The sequence below is a fragment of the Canis lupus genome, chromosome 14, assembly GCF_011100685.1.
Source record: "Canis lupus familiaris isolate Mischka breed German Shepherd chromosome 14, alternate assembly UU_Cfam_GSD_1.0, whole genome shotgun sequence".
In the NCBI taxonomy this organism is placed as follows: domain Eukaryota; kingdom Metazoa; phylum Chordata; class Mammalia; order Carnivora; family Canidae; genus Canis; species Canis lupus.
The window spans coordinates 13,519,815-13,534,001 of NC_049235.1; the positions used below are offsets into that span (position 1 = coordinate 13,519,815).

Below are 14,187 nucleotides of genomic sequence, written 5' to 3' on the forward strand. Positions count from 1 at the left end.
GAGCACTGGGCATTATACTATATGTTGGCAAATCGAACTCCAATAAAAACAAATGAAAACAAAACAAAAAACCTCCATTCCCCAAAAATTATTTTGAAAAGTCAGCAAGGGAAAGAGTAGGCAATGAAACAATATAGTTTTCCTTTGTTCTTGTGAAAATTACTCCCCACCAATCTGTCATCTACCCAACTATTTCAGGACCAGAAGAAGTTTACCTGTCTCTGATTTGTTAGTTCTACAGCTTTAATATATCTCAACTTTCCTTTCTCTTTACATTTCCAATTCAAGAGGTAGGCTGCTGTTTTTATACCTCAACAAGACAGGTATCACTTTTTACTCTTAAATTTCAGATGCTATCTTATCAACACCAAATGGGATATTCTATATTGATATAGAATAAGATAAACCTGTAGTTTTTGATGATTTGTGAAAGATGCTTTCTAGTTTAAGTCAGAAAAAAAGTTTTATTTTGTATTTATTTTTAAGATATAGCAAGAGTTCCTAAGTTCTGTGTTCCAGTCTGGACACTGACCATGGAAAAATAGATGCCTTTCTGAGCCAGCAGCTGTTGATGCGTGCCATGCTCCTTGACTTTGCCATTCTGAAACACCACTATTATGTCTGCATTCTGGATGGTGGACAGGCGGTGGGCAATCACGATACAGGTCCGGCCTTCTCGTGCTTTGTCCAGGGCTTCTTGGACAATCTAAAGATAAATCATCACAGAAAAAAATGTTACCTTTTATTTTGCATGTGTTTACATAAATAGCATTATAGTCTACAGTTAGTTCCTATTATAAAAATGAATTCTCACACTAAATCACAAGTATCTAAATTTTCTGTCCACAATCCATCTTACTAGTTCCCTTTTGTTATTTTATTTTCTAGTTTTCATTATTAGTTAATGTGCTAAAAATATGGAGGTATGCAGCTTTCTTCTGAATGCTTTTATTAGTTTATGAAATTAGTAATATTTTACAAAATTTGGAAAATACTAGAATAGGAAAAGTTTAACTCCAAAATAAACAGAAAATTTCAATTTTTTTCATGGTTGACAGTACCAAAAAACTTCTGTTGTACAAATTAAATGGAACAAGAGTGGAAAGACCCCACCTTTTCACTTTCAGTATCCAGAGCTGATGTAGCTTCATCCAACAATAGGATTTGAGGTTGTCTGATGAGGGCTCGAGCGATAGCAATCCTCTGTTTTTGACCTCCTGAGAGCTGAGTTCCCTTATCTCCCACTCTTGTTTCATATTTCTGCAAGTTAGCCATTAGTTAAGTTAAACAAGTCCTCATGACTTGGTATAGGACTAATAGTATACTGAATAAATGTGTATTTCTTAATATTTGACAGTTCTACTTATATAGGAAAAAGCATTTAGAAACAAAAGTTACTATAACAGCCACATAGTGATCCATTTAATATTTTTTCCAGGTAATACAATAATCATTTTCAGAATCAAACTTAGTTCTTAGTGGTATTCTGCAACAGAAATTTGAGCACTGAATTCTGGAATTCCTATCATTCTCATGATGCCAATTGATCTTTGGCATCCTCAAAAGATTAGATAGAAATAATTTAATTGAGATAATCATAGGACCTACATGGAGCCTAGTTTATTCTCTTTCATTAAACTCATTCCTTCATAAGTACTGAATAGCTGTTACACTAAAAACTGTAAGAAATACAAAAATGGAGAAATACAAGAATTCCTGCCCTGAAGAAATTTATAATTCAAGGAGAAAGACTGGATGTGCAACATTCAATGTAAGGTCCAGTAGGTACCAAATTAGTAGTATATTCAACATGCTATGAAAGATCAGAAGAAGCAAAGAGAAATTATGGAGATAAGGTAGAAACAAAGGAGAAATGTACGAAAGAAAAGATACCTTTGCTAGTTTCCAAGATCTATAAAGAACTTATTAAACTCAACAGCAAAGAAACAAACAATCCAATCATGAAATGGGCAAAAGACATGAACAGAAATCTCACAGAGGAAGACATAGACATGGCCAACACGCACATGAGAAAATGCTCTGCATCACTTGCCATCAGGGAAATACAAATCAAAACCACAATGAGATACCACCTCACACCAGTGAGAATGGGGAAAATTAACAAGACAGGAAACCACAAATGTTGGAGAGGATGTGGAGAAAGGGGAACCCTCTTACACTGTTGGTGGGAATGTGAACTGGTGCAGCCACTCTGGAAAACTGTATGGAGGTTCCTCAAAGAGTTAAAAATAGACCTGCCCTATGACCCAGCAATTGTACTGCTGGAGATTTACCCCAAAGATACAGATACAGTGAAACACCGGGACACCTGCACCCCGATGTTTATAGCAGCAATGTCCACAATAGCCAAACTGTGGAAGAAGCCTCAGTGTCCTTCGACAGATGAATGGATAAAGATGTGGTTTATGTATACAATGGAATATTCCTCAGCCATTAGAAATGACAGATACCCACCATTTGCTTCAATGTGGATGGAACTGGAGGGTATTATGCTCAGTGAAGTAAGTCAATCAGAAAAGGACAAACATTATATGTTCTCATTTATTTGGGGAATATAAATAATAGTGAAAGGGAATAGAGGGGAAGGGAGAAGAAATGGGTAGGAAATACCAGAAAGGGAGACAGAACATGAAGACTCCTAACTCTGGGAAATGAACTAGGGGTGGTGGAAGGGGAGGAGGGCGGGGGGTGGGGTGAATGGGTGACGGGCACTGAGGGAGGCACTTGACAGGATGAGCACTGGGTGTTATTCTGTTTGTTGGCAAATTGAACACCAATAAAACATAAATTTATTATTTAAAAAAAAAGAAAAGAAAAGACACCTTTGTACAGAATTTGAGAAACAGGATCATGAGAAAGAACATTCTAGGCCAAAAAAGTATAGAATGAATAGAAGCCCAAAAAACTACCATAGGACTTATGCAGTAATGTGAATCAGTCTGCTAAAGTCCAATATAAGTAAAGAGCCGAAGCCTTTAAGTTTTCCTATTAATCAAATCCTATCCTTGACTGAGGTCAATGACTCCCTGTTAAGGGTAAGGCTACCCAACATGAAGGGGTTGAATGTGTGACTGCTAATTACAGCAGAATACAGCAGTACAAGTTAAGATTCATTTCCTGATTCAGTGGAACCTTAGATGCTAAATGAATACCACAAGATCAATGATCCCTGCCATCACTTTTAGCAGTTTCAAATAATCTTTGCTGGACTAACCTTTACCAACTACTAAAGAAAAATTTCACTGAACTTTTCCTTACTTTTCAAATCCATATTAACTTCACTGCACTTTGGCTACAGACATAGCAGCTATAAGAAGCTAACAAGGGAGAGTTAGGGACCATGGAAATTGGAGAGTATATGCCCCCACCAAAGGAATAAAATGAAACAAGAAATAAAAACCTTGCACAAAAAATGAACTTAGAATGGATCAGGGACTAAAATGTAAAATCCTAAAACTTTAAGGAAAAAAAATGGAGAAATTCTTTAGGAACTAGGACTAGGCAACGAGTTCTTATATTTGATACCAAAAGTAGTCTATAAAAGGATATGTCAGGCTTTATTGCGTGTGGTAAAATTCCATGGGATATGATTTGATTTAGAATATATTCAAATTCTTACAATTATGATACTGAGTTATGACAGACTTCTGTTATTTTAAACCACGAGTAGTGCTTTTTTCTCCCTATATGAAGAATGTTAATATTTTGGATTATAAGTGTTCAAGTTGTAGGCTGAAGTTACCTATGCAAGACGAATTCTGTGCAACATTTTTGTGAAAATTAAAAGTAGTGTTTTAAGAGGGAAACCTGAATGTTTTTATGTACAAGTGCCCAGCTGAAGAACCATAGAAACAATAAAATCAAAATCTCTCAAAAGAGATTTTTTTTTTTGGAAAAGGTAGACTTTTAATAACTGCTTTTATCACCAGGTTAAGTCATGCAGTTACAAAGTAGTTAGAAATTTTGAAAGGATATTGTTTAAAAAAAAACAAAAAGCTCATTCTTACATAAATAATATCTAGTACTTCATTGGGACACTACTGTTCAAAAGGCCCTCGTGAAATAACTCCCAAACAAAACACTCAACCCAAGGATGTTTCCAGCCCAGTGGTAATGAAGCTGCGAGCAGAATTCAGGCCTCTCAGGGGACGCCGAGGCAGGCCGAGTCGGGGCCCCTGGCAGGGCTCGGAGCCGCCAGCTAGACTCCAGAGCGGGAGTCCAAGTGGTTTTTTTCTGGGACGCTCTACTTGAATTGTTCAATTAGACAACACAGTAGATCTTCAGAAGAGAACAATTAATCACCATGATAAGGAGGTTACTGCACTCTTTGGACTCTGTCGTAACTGTGGTTAGTAAATTCAATTATATTGAACCTTATCAACATTAAAAAGTTTGGCTCTGCATATGACCTGGTTAAAGGATAAAAAAACAAGCTATCAACTGAGACAAAGTATTTGCAAACTATATATCTAACAAAGGACTGATCTATATATATATATATATATATATATATCTCAAAATTCAACATTTAGAGAAAAATCAGAAAGTGGACAAAAAACAAGCAGAACATGGATCCTGCTTCAGATTCTCTCTCCCGCTCCTTCTACCCCTGCCCTGCCCCTGCTCATACAAGCTTGTGCTCTCTAAAAATACCAACATCATTTGCCATTAAGAAATCCACAACAATGAACTTTACTGCACGTCTGTCTGAATGACAACAGCAAATGTTGGCAAAGAGGCAGAGAAAGTGTCATTCATACCTACTGGTAGGAATGTAAGATGGCACAGCCATTCTTCAATTACCACAAGGCCCAGAGCAATTGCACTTGTGGGTATTCATCCCAGAGAAATAAGAACTCAGGTTCACACTAAAACCTATACACAGGGCACCTGGTGGCTCAGTCCATTAAGCATCTGCCTTTGGCTCAGATCATGATTCCAGAACCCTGGGATCAAGCCAGGCATTAGGCTCCCTGCTCAGTGGGGAGTCTACTTCTCCTCCCTCTATCCCTCTCCCTTGTTCATGCTCTATATCACATGTGCTCTCTCTCTCTCTCTCAAATAAAATATTAAAAAAATAAAACCTGTACACAAATGTTTACAGCAGCTTTACTTTTAACAGCCAAAAAACTAGAAATAGCCTAGATACACTTCAAAAGGTGAGTGGTTACCCAAATAATGGTACATCCATATCATCCAATCTTAGTCATCCTACTAAAAATAATACCACTAAAGAAGTAAAAAAGAGCCAACTATAGAAACAAGAATTTCAGGGATGCCTGGGTGGCTCAGTAGTTGGAGGTCTGCCTTTGGCTCAGGTTGTGATCCCGGGATCCTGGGATCAAGTCTCATATCAGGCTCCCCACAGGGAGCCTGCTTCTCCCTATGCCTATGTCTCTGCTTCTCTCTCTCTCTCTCTCTCTCTCTCTCTCTCTCTCTCTCTCCCTCTGTCTCTCATGAATAAATAAATAAGATCTTTTAAGAAAAAAAACTTCAAGGAATTATGGTAAGTGGAAAAAGCTAACCTCAAAAGGTTATATACTGTATGTGTGCTTAATAATAACATCTTCAAGTAGAAAATTACTGAAATGAAATCTCGTTTGTCACTGTCATTCCCATTCCTTTTCGTTTAGAATCAGAATAAAGTTGTATTTCAAATATCTAAAAAAAAAAAAAAAAAAAAAAAAAAAAAAAAAGAAAATTACTGAAATGGAGAACACTTAGTAGTTTCCAGAGGTTGGGTGGAATGAGGACAAAAGGGAGAGGGGTATATTGTAGCAGGGCAAGATGAGGGATCTGAGTGGTAAGGGAAACATTCCGTATCCTGACTGGTGATGGGTACATGAGTCTACACATGCAATAACACTGCAAAGAACTATATATGCAAATGACTACAAGTAAAACTGGAGGTGTGAATAAGATCAGTAATCAGATCAAGTTCAGTAAATCTGATCAAGGTCAGTATCCTGGTGGTGATATTGTACTACCATTTGGCAAGATGGCACCAGGAAACTAGGTGAAGGGGACATACAATCTCTGTTCTTTACAGCTGCATGTGAAAGTTTAACTATCTCAAAATAAAATAGTTAAAAACACAAGTACCATAATGGATAAATTAAATGTGACTGCGATCTGAATGCTGCCCACAACCACCAGTTTGCAACCAGAGATAAATGGTGCTTACAATTAATACCACCTCATTGGCCTCTCACTACATTTATAAGCTCTAAACATGATGCCTGATATTCTCATTTGGCAATAGGGAAAACTTGGTTTCATGCAGTTCAGTTTTTTCTTCAAGGTCCTGGTGCCACTACATAGACAAGTCTTCTTATAAGATTTTGTTGGTATATAACTTTGGAAATTGTTTTTGAGGATGAAATTAGTTTGTAGTTGATTGCTATTTCATCCTAATAAATTACAGTTAACTTACATGGGGTAAGGTCTCGATGAAAGGATGTATGTTGGCTGCTTTGGCTGCATTCACAATTTCATCCTGTGAGACAGCCCGACTATTGTCTCCATAGGCAATATTCTCAGCAATGCTGCAGTCAAACAGGACAGGCTCCTGGGACACAATTCCAAGGTGGGCTCTGAGCCACTGGATGTTAAGTTTCTTTGCTTCTTGACCATCTAAGAGCTGAAAACCAAAGTCCACAAACTGTAAGAAGTTCTTAAAAAAAAAAAAAAAACAACTAAATCCTAAATGAACAGATTAACCATTTGGAACATTGTGACATGTGGGTATCATTGGTTTGGGAAATACCAAGCTTCACAACCTCTAAGCAATTATTACAGTGTTGGAGGCCAACAAAATGATTTTTATGGTGATTAGACCATCCTTTATCTCACTGGCAAGACAGTAGCACATTTGGCCCTGTCTTTCCACATTCCTCTTTGTCTTTATCTACCCTTCTTCTCCTGCCTCTAAAACATTTGCAATTAGGTATCCTACTCATATCTACAGTGCCCAGAATGACTCCAACCTTTCAACTGGACTTTATTCCCCTCCTCTAGGCAGACCAGAATAAAAATGCTGATTGTTAGCATGACCCCAGATTCTCAAAGTTGGTTACTTTTTGTCCTTCCTCTATCACTATCCCCTCTACCACCCCTTTCCCCAAGTAGTATTAGCTTTAAACTTCTCCCATTTCTCTTTGACAGCACTGAGGAAAAGAGTTCAATGGAAAGTGAACAAGCTCAAAGGACAGTATCTTTGAAAGCATAGTTTTATTGATGGTAGTTTTGATTATTTTTGTTGTTGTTGTTTAAGCAGGAGGCATGTTTCTTCTAGAGGAGTCTTGTGATATATCAACTGAGAATTCAGCTTCCTTCTGGGTGAAGGAATAGAAACAAGTTCAATTACTCTCTCTCAAAGAAAGAAATTCTACCATAGTATTAGCACAGAGTGCTGACAAGCTGGTTTGCCTATAATAATACCTATAGAGTAGTTTCAATAGTGGAAGCAGAAGATTTCCCAAAAAGAGCTAATTACACAAGGATTAACATTTTGGTGACCATCTCAATGGGGATGGACTCCTAGGGCTTGGTCAGTGGGTGCCTAGGGCAAGGCAATGGGAGATGCAGGCATTATCAGTAAGAGCCAAGTGTTCACTCATGGAAGAAAGCCAGGAGCTAGATACCTGAAAATCACTAATGAAAGCTAAGTATAAAAGGGCCAGAGACGAGGGTAAAGTCAAAGAGCCTTGAGTTCAGGGTTCAAGAGATGAGGCTAGGCAGAAGGAGCAGGGAGGGATTAAGAAGGTATTAGCCTGTCCCGGGTGTCTGCCTAGAATTCTGGCCAGAATTCGTGGCTTACCTTTACAAACCGGGAAGTGGATATTTACTTAGGAGGATCAGGATGGCTCTAAAGGCCTACAGCAGGGTGGAGGTTAGCTTCATATTCAGTATTTTCTGAACTATACTCTAGATGTTCTATACTACTGTCCCCATGTATTTGCCTGAGTATGGGTACCAGTTTGGGTTTTTTAGAATGTGGTCATTGCATCAAACAGGATTATAGGCCTTAATTTTTCCAATGTTTTTCTAGTATAAGAATAATAGTTTATGGGGCACATCTGGGTGGCTCAGTCACTTAAGCATCTGCCTTCGGCTCAGGTCATGATCCCAGGACCCTGGGATTGTGTACCTACTGAGCAGGGAGCCTGCTTCTCCCTCTCTCACTCCCACTTTCCCTGCTTGTGCTTGCTTGCTCTCTCTCTCTCTCTCTCTCTCTCTGTCAAATAAATAAATAAAATCTTAAAAAATACTGGTTTAGTAGCCACTTTAAATAAAGCCTTAAATAAGGTACTAACTTAAGCAAGTGTGCTTACCACTGTTCCAGCGACTGGGTCATAGAAGCGCTCTAGGAGCTGGACCACTGTGCTCTTCCCACAGCCACTGCTGCCGACCAGGGCCAGCGTCTGGCCCTTCTTCACCTTAAGACTCAGCCCCTGGAGCACAGGCACTTTTGGCCGCGTGGGATAGTTGAACATGACTTCATTAAATGTCACATTTCCTTCAAATTTATCCTAAAAAAAAAAAAGTTAATGTTGCTATTATAATTGGTCTGATAATTATTGGAATAAGAAGTATTTCACAGAAGCTTTACCAAAGATGGTAAGAGAGGAACAGAAAATTCCTAGTCAGTCTAAGTGTTGGCACCAGTTAATACTGAAAGCAAGCTTTGTTATATAAAATGAAGATAGGAGATGGGGGTAAAAGTTAGATTAGACAGAGTCACATCACAAAGAGTTGTTACCAGAAAGGAGAGATCACTACCAACACCAAGGAAATACAAATGACTTTAAAAACATATTATGAGCAGCTATATGCCAATAAATTAGGCAATCTAGAAGAAATGGACACATTTCTGGAAAACCACAAACTACCAAAACTGGAACAGGAAGAAATAGAAAACCTGAACAGGCCAATAACCAGGGAGGAAATTGAAGCAGTCATCAAAAACCTCCCAAGACACAAGAGTCCATGGCCAGATGGCTTCCCAGGGGAATTCTATCAAACGTTTAAAGAAGAAACCATACCTATTCTACTAAAGCTGTTCGGAAAGATAGAAAGAGATGGAGTACTTCCAAACTCGTTCTATGAGGCCAGCATCACCTTAATTCCAAAATCAGACAAAGACCCCACCAAAAAGGAAAATTATAGACCCATATCTATATGGGATGCAAAAATTCTCAACAAGATACTAGCCAATAGGATACAACAATACATTAAGAAGATTATTCACCATGACCAAGTAGGATTTATCCCCGGGATGCAAGGCTGGTTCAACACTCGTAGAACAAACAATGTGATTCATCATATCAGCAAGAGAAAAAACAAGAACCATATGATCCTCTCAATAGATGCAGAGAAAGCATTTGACAAAATACAGCATCCATTCCTGATCAAAACTCTTCAGAGTGTAGGGATAGGGGGGACTTTCCTCGATATCTTAAAAGCCATCTACGAAAAGCCCACAGCAAATATCATTCTCAATGGGGAAGCACTGAGAGCCTTTCTCCTAAGATCAGGAACAACACACTCTCTCCACTGCTATTCAACATAGTACTAGAAGTCCTAGCCTCAGCAATCAGACAACAAGAAGAAATAAAAGGCATTCAAATTGGCAAAGAAGTCAAACTCTCCCTCCTCGCAGATGAAATGATACTGTACATAGAAAAACCAAACAACTCCACCCCAAGATTGCTAAAACTCATACAGCAATTCTGCAGTGTGGCAGGATACAAAATCAATGCCGAGAAGTCAGTGGCATTTCTATACACTAACAATGAGACTGAAGAAAGAGAAATTAAGGAGTCAATCCCATTTACAATTGCACCCAAAAGGATAAGATACCTACCTAGGAATAAACCTAACCAAAGAGGTAAAGGATCTATACCCTAAAAACTACAGAACACTTGTGAAAGAAATTGAGGAAGACACAAAGAGATGGAAAAATATTCCATGCTCATGGATTGGAAGAATTAATATTGTGAAAATGTCAATGTTACCCAGGGCAATTTACACATTTAACACAATCCCTATCAAAATACCATGGACTTTCTTCAGAGAGTTGGAATAAATTATTTTAAGATTTGTGTGGAATCAGAAAAGACCCCGAATAGCCAGGGGAATATTAAAAAAGAAAACCATAGCTGGGGGCATCACAATGCCAGATTTCAGGTTGTACTACAAAGCTGTGGTCATCAAGACAGTGTGATACTGGCACAAAAACAGACACATAGATCAATGGAACAGAATAGAGAATCCAGAAGTGGACCCTCAACCACATGGTCAACTAATATTCGACAAAGGAGGAAAGACTATCCACTGGAAGAAAGACAGCCTCTTCAATAAGTGGTGCTGGGAAAATTGGACATCCACATGCAGAAGAATGAAACTAGACCACTCTCTTGCACCAGACACAAAGATAAACTCAAAATGGATGAAAGATCTAAATGTGAGACAAGATTCCATCAAAATCCTAGAGGAGAACACAGGCAACACCCTTTTTGAACTCGGCCACAGTAACTTCTTGCAAGATACATCCACGAAGGCAAAAGAAACAAAAGCAAAAATGAACTATTGGGACTTCATCAAGATAAGAAGCTTTTGCACAGCAAAGGATACAGTCAACAAAACTCAAAGACAACCTACAGAATGGGAGAAGATATTTGCAAATGACGTATCAGATAAAGGGTTAGTTTCCAAGATCTATAAAGAACTTATTAAACTCAACACCAAAGAAACAAACAATCCAATCATGAAATGGGCAAAAGACATGAAGAGAAAGCTCACAGAGGAAGACATAGACATGGCCAACATGCACATAAGAAAATGCTCCGCATCACTTGCCATCAGGGAAATACAAATCCAAACCACAATGAGATCCCACCTCACACCAGTGAGAATGGGGAAAATTAACAAGGCAGGAAACCACATATGTTGGAGAGGATGCGGAGAAAAGGGAACCCTCTTGCACTGTTGGAGGGAATGTGAACTGGTGCAGCCACTCTGGAAAACTGTGTGGAGGTTCCTCAAAGAGTTAAAAATAGACCTGCCCTACGACCCAGCAATTGCACTGTTGGGGATTTACCCCAAAGATACAGATGCAATGAAACGCCGGGACACCTGCACCCCGATGTTTATAGCAGCAATGGCCACAATAGCCAAACTGTGGAGGAGCCCCGGTGTCCATCGAAAGATGAATGGATAAAGAAGATGTGGTTTATGTATACAATGGAATATTACTCAGCCGTTAGAAATGACAAATACCCACCATTTGCTTCAACGTGGATGGAACTGGAGGGTATTATGCTGAGTGAAGTAAGTCAATCGGAGAAGGACAAGCATTATATTGTCTCATTCATTTGGGGAATATAAAAAATAGTGAAACGGAATAAAGGGGAAAGGAGAAAAAATGAGTGGGAAATATCAGAAAGGGAGACAGGACATGAGAGACTCCTAACTCTGGAAAACGAACTAGGGGGAGTGGAAGGGGAGGTGGGTGATGGGTGGCGGTGACTGGGTGACGGGCACTGAGGTGGGCACTTGATGGGATGAGCACTGGGTGTTATTCTATATGTTGGCAAATTGAACCAATAAAAAATAAATTTATAAAAAAACAAAAACAAAACAAACAAACAAAAAAACAGAGTTGTTACCTAAATTCCATATCCAGTTCATTTAGAAAAATATTTAGCTTTCCCAAATGATGGTTCTGAAGCTAGAGCCAAGCCAGTGGCCAAAGGCTCAAAAGCTGGGGAATCTGGCACAGTGCCTACCTGAGGTCTCAGTGGGCAGCCCTTTCTCCAACTCTGGCTGCCTCCTTATCTCATTCGCGGGCACAGTAATTTCCTCAGCATACAAAATCCATGGTAAAGCCCCCCAAAACTGTCTAACTCCTGATTACCTATACTGCTGCTCATGCATTAATATGGGCAGCAGCCTGTGTCATTAAAACAAAACAAAACACAAAACTTACTTGGGTCTAGATTTAACTTTGAAGGTGGTATAGGCTTATTAGTCTTAATGTGATTAAAGTAAGTCTTCTCAGCAGTTGTAACTCCGGCACTACAAAATGTGATTAAAGCCAGGATGCAACTTGCATTTACCTCCAGAGTTACATCTGCATACCTTCATGCAGAAATAATGAACATTTCTCACGGAAATTACTCAGTTCTAGTATATCTGGATTTTTTTTTAAGTTTATTATGACTTTTGTTTGATAAGAAGGTTAAAAAAAAAAAAAACTGGAGTAAGCTCTATGCCCAATAATGCAGGGCTTGAATTCATGACCCCAAGATCAAGAGTCACATGCTCCACTAACTAAGCCAGCCACTCACCCTTTTCTTTACTTTTGATGTGCTCAACTTCAGAATCCTCAAAAACCCCTGTGAAATTTTAGAAAGTTAAGAATGGTGGCCAAGGGGCACCTGGGTGGCTCAGTGGTTGAGCATCTGCCTTTGGCTCAGGGTCTTAGGATGGAGTCCTGCATCAGGCTCCCCACAGGGAGCCTGCTTCTCCCTCTGCCTATGTCTCTACCTCTCTAGGTCTCTCATGAATAAATAACTAAAAAAAATAAATAAATAAAAATAATTGTTGGCCAAATAGTAGCCCTGTAAATACCACAGAGTAAGCTAAATAAAGGTCAGTGTCGTCATTACAAATTTTTCCTGTGGTATAATCTAGCAGATGGCAAACCTTTAGGAAACATTAAGCAAGCATTCACCAGACAGCAGAGAACTCACAGGCCTCAGGCCTTCTTCACTGTAGCTGTCAATCAGAGGTTGTCTTTCAAGCAGCATGAACAAGTGGGCGGCAGACAGCTTGGCTTTAGCATAGTCTGGCGCAAAGGAACTGGCATGTCCGAGAGCCACTGCACCAAACACGATTGCTGAAAACACCCTGGACAAAAGTAGGGGAATTAAAAACTTAGCTTCTATAATTAGCTCTCTGATGTTTCAAAGTCCAAAGACATAGTGCTTACCAGTGTCAATGTTCTTTTTTCCCTCCACCCCCTGCCGAAACTACTACACACATTTCCATGAACTTCCCACTAACAAAGGAAATCTAGAGGACAGGCCAGAGCTAATGTAACTTCCCACAGTTCTCTTTCAGGAAGTGGCTTGTAACTGAATCCGACTTGTGACCTCAAGTAATTTTAGTCATGAGTTCTATCCTTTTTGGACTCTGGAGAACTGAAGCACACAGTGCCGGAGGGATTTCATCACCATTGGACAAGGAGTGAGGTTTCCTATTCATTCGCTGGCCCTCACTTCCAGTTCACTTCTATGCGCCTACACAAACAGTATTAATCACTGCAGTTAAAGAAATTTTATGAGGGAAAATAAGCCTTTCTTAGAACTAGTTCTTCTCTTATTATTAAGGTAATTGTTGGCAGTACCTGGAGAAAACAATTGTCCTAAGCTAAAGTTCTATTGTCCAATGATAGGCTCTTTGAAGAACGGAAATAAATTATAACATTTTTTAGGAAGGGCTTCAGATTCTGGGATCTACATCTCCGCAAACCTATTCACTTCTGATACCCAAGCTCCCCTAGGACAAGAGGAGGGACAAGAGGAGGAGGACAAGAGTAATACTGGAGAACTTAACTTTTTCATTTCCAAACTTCTAAATCTGAGGTATTAAAATGTGTTCTAAATACATGGGAGCAGGAATGGTAGGTATAGTAAGGCTCTCCCCTTAAATACTTGTTAAGGTTGGCTACCAAAAATTAAATTTTAAAATACTGATGAACAACCCACATGTGACTGCCTTAGTTTTCTCATCTAGCCTATAATCTAGTGTTAGCATAAAAGATTAAAATGTCTTGCAATTATCCAGAATTTAATTTTTTGATGGTAGAAACAAAACAAAAAAAGCAGGGCCAATTTCCTCAGTGATGCTCTCCTAGACCTAACTGCCAGAGCTGGATATTGCCACTTATCTCTCTAAAACCACTTTCTGTTCTCTGCTCACCTCTATCTGACACCATCCCACTCCCTGCCTGGGAGGCTGACCTTCATGGACTGCATCAAAAGGCTTTTCTTGTCCCCTGGCTTCTGATGGGGTTTGTCAATGAAAGGTGCCAGCAGGGGAAGGGAGGGCAGGAGGAGCATGAGGTGAGGGCATTTGTTTCCTTGGCTTCTTTCTTCTTAG

The 14,187-nt window shown here is 39.2% G+C and overlaps 1 protein-coding gene across 7 annotated transcripts in view; it reads right to left on the reverse strand.

Annotated features, from left to right (window-relative positions):
• Positions 1–444: 444 nt before the first annotated feature.
• The window catches only part of ABCB4 (ATP binding cassette subfamily B member 4), a 71,952-nt gene continuing 58,209 nt past the window's right edge, over positions 445–14,187 (reverse strand). For all 7 annotated transcript variants that reach the window (XM_038556687.1, XM_038556686.1, XM_038556684.1 and 4 more), the window contains 5 exons: positions 12,777–12,933; positions 8,355–8,552; positions 6,455–6,661; positions 1,114–1,260; positions 445–706 (listed from right to left, as the gene is read on the reverse strand). In XM_038556687.1, coding sequence (XP_038412615.1) covers positions 482–706; positions 1,114–1,260; positions 6,455–6,661; positions 8,355–8,552; positions 12,777–12,933 — 934 coding nt within the window. In that variant the 3' untranslated portion in view covers positions 445–481. The remainder of the gene's footprint in view (positions 707–1,113; positions 1,261–6,454; positions 6,662–8,354; positions 8,553–12,776; positions 12,934–14,187) is intronic.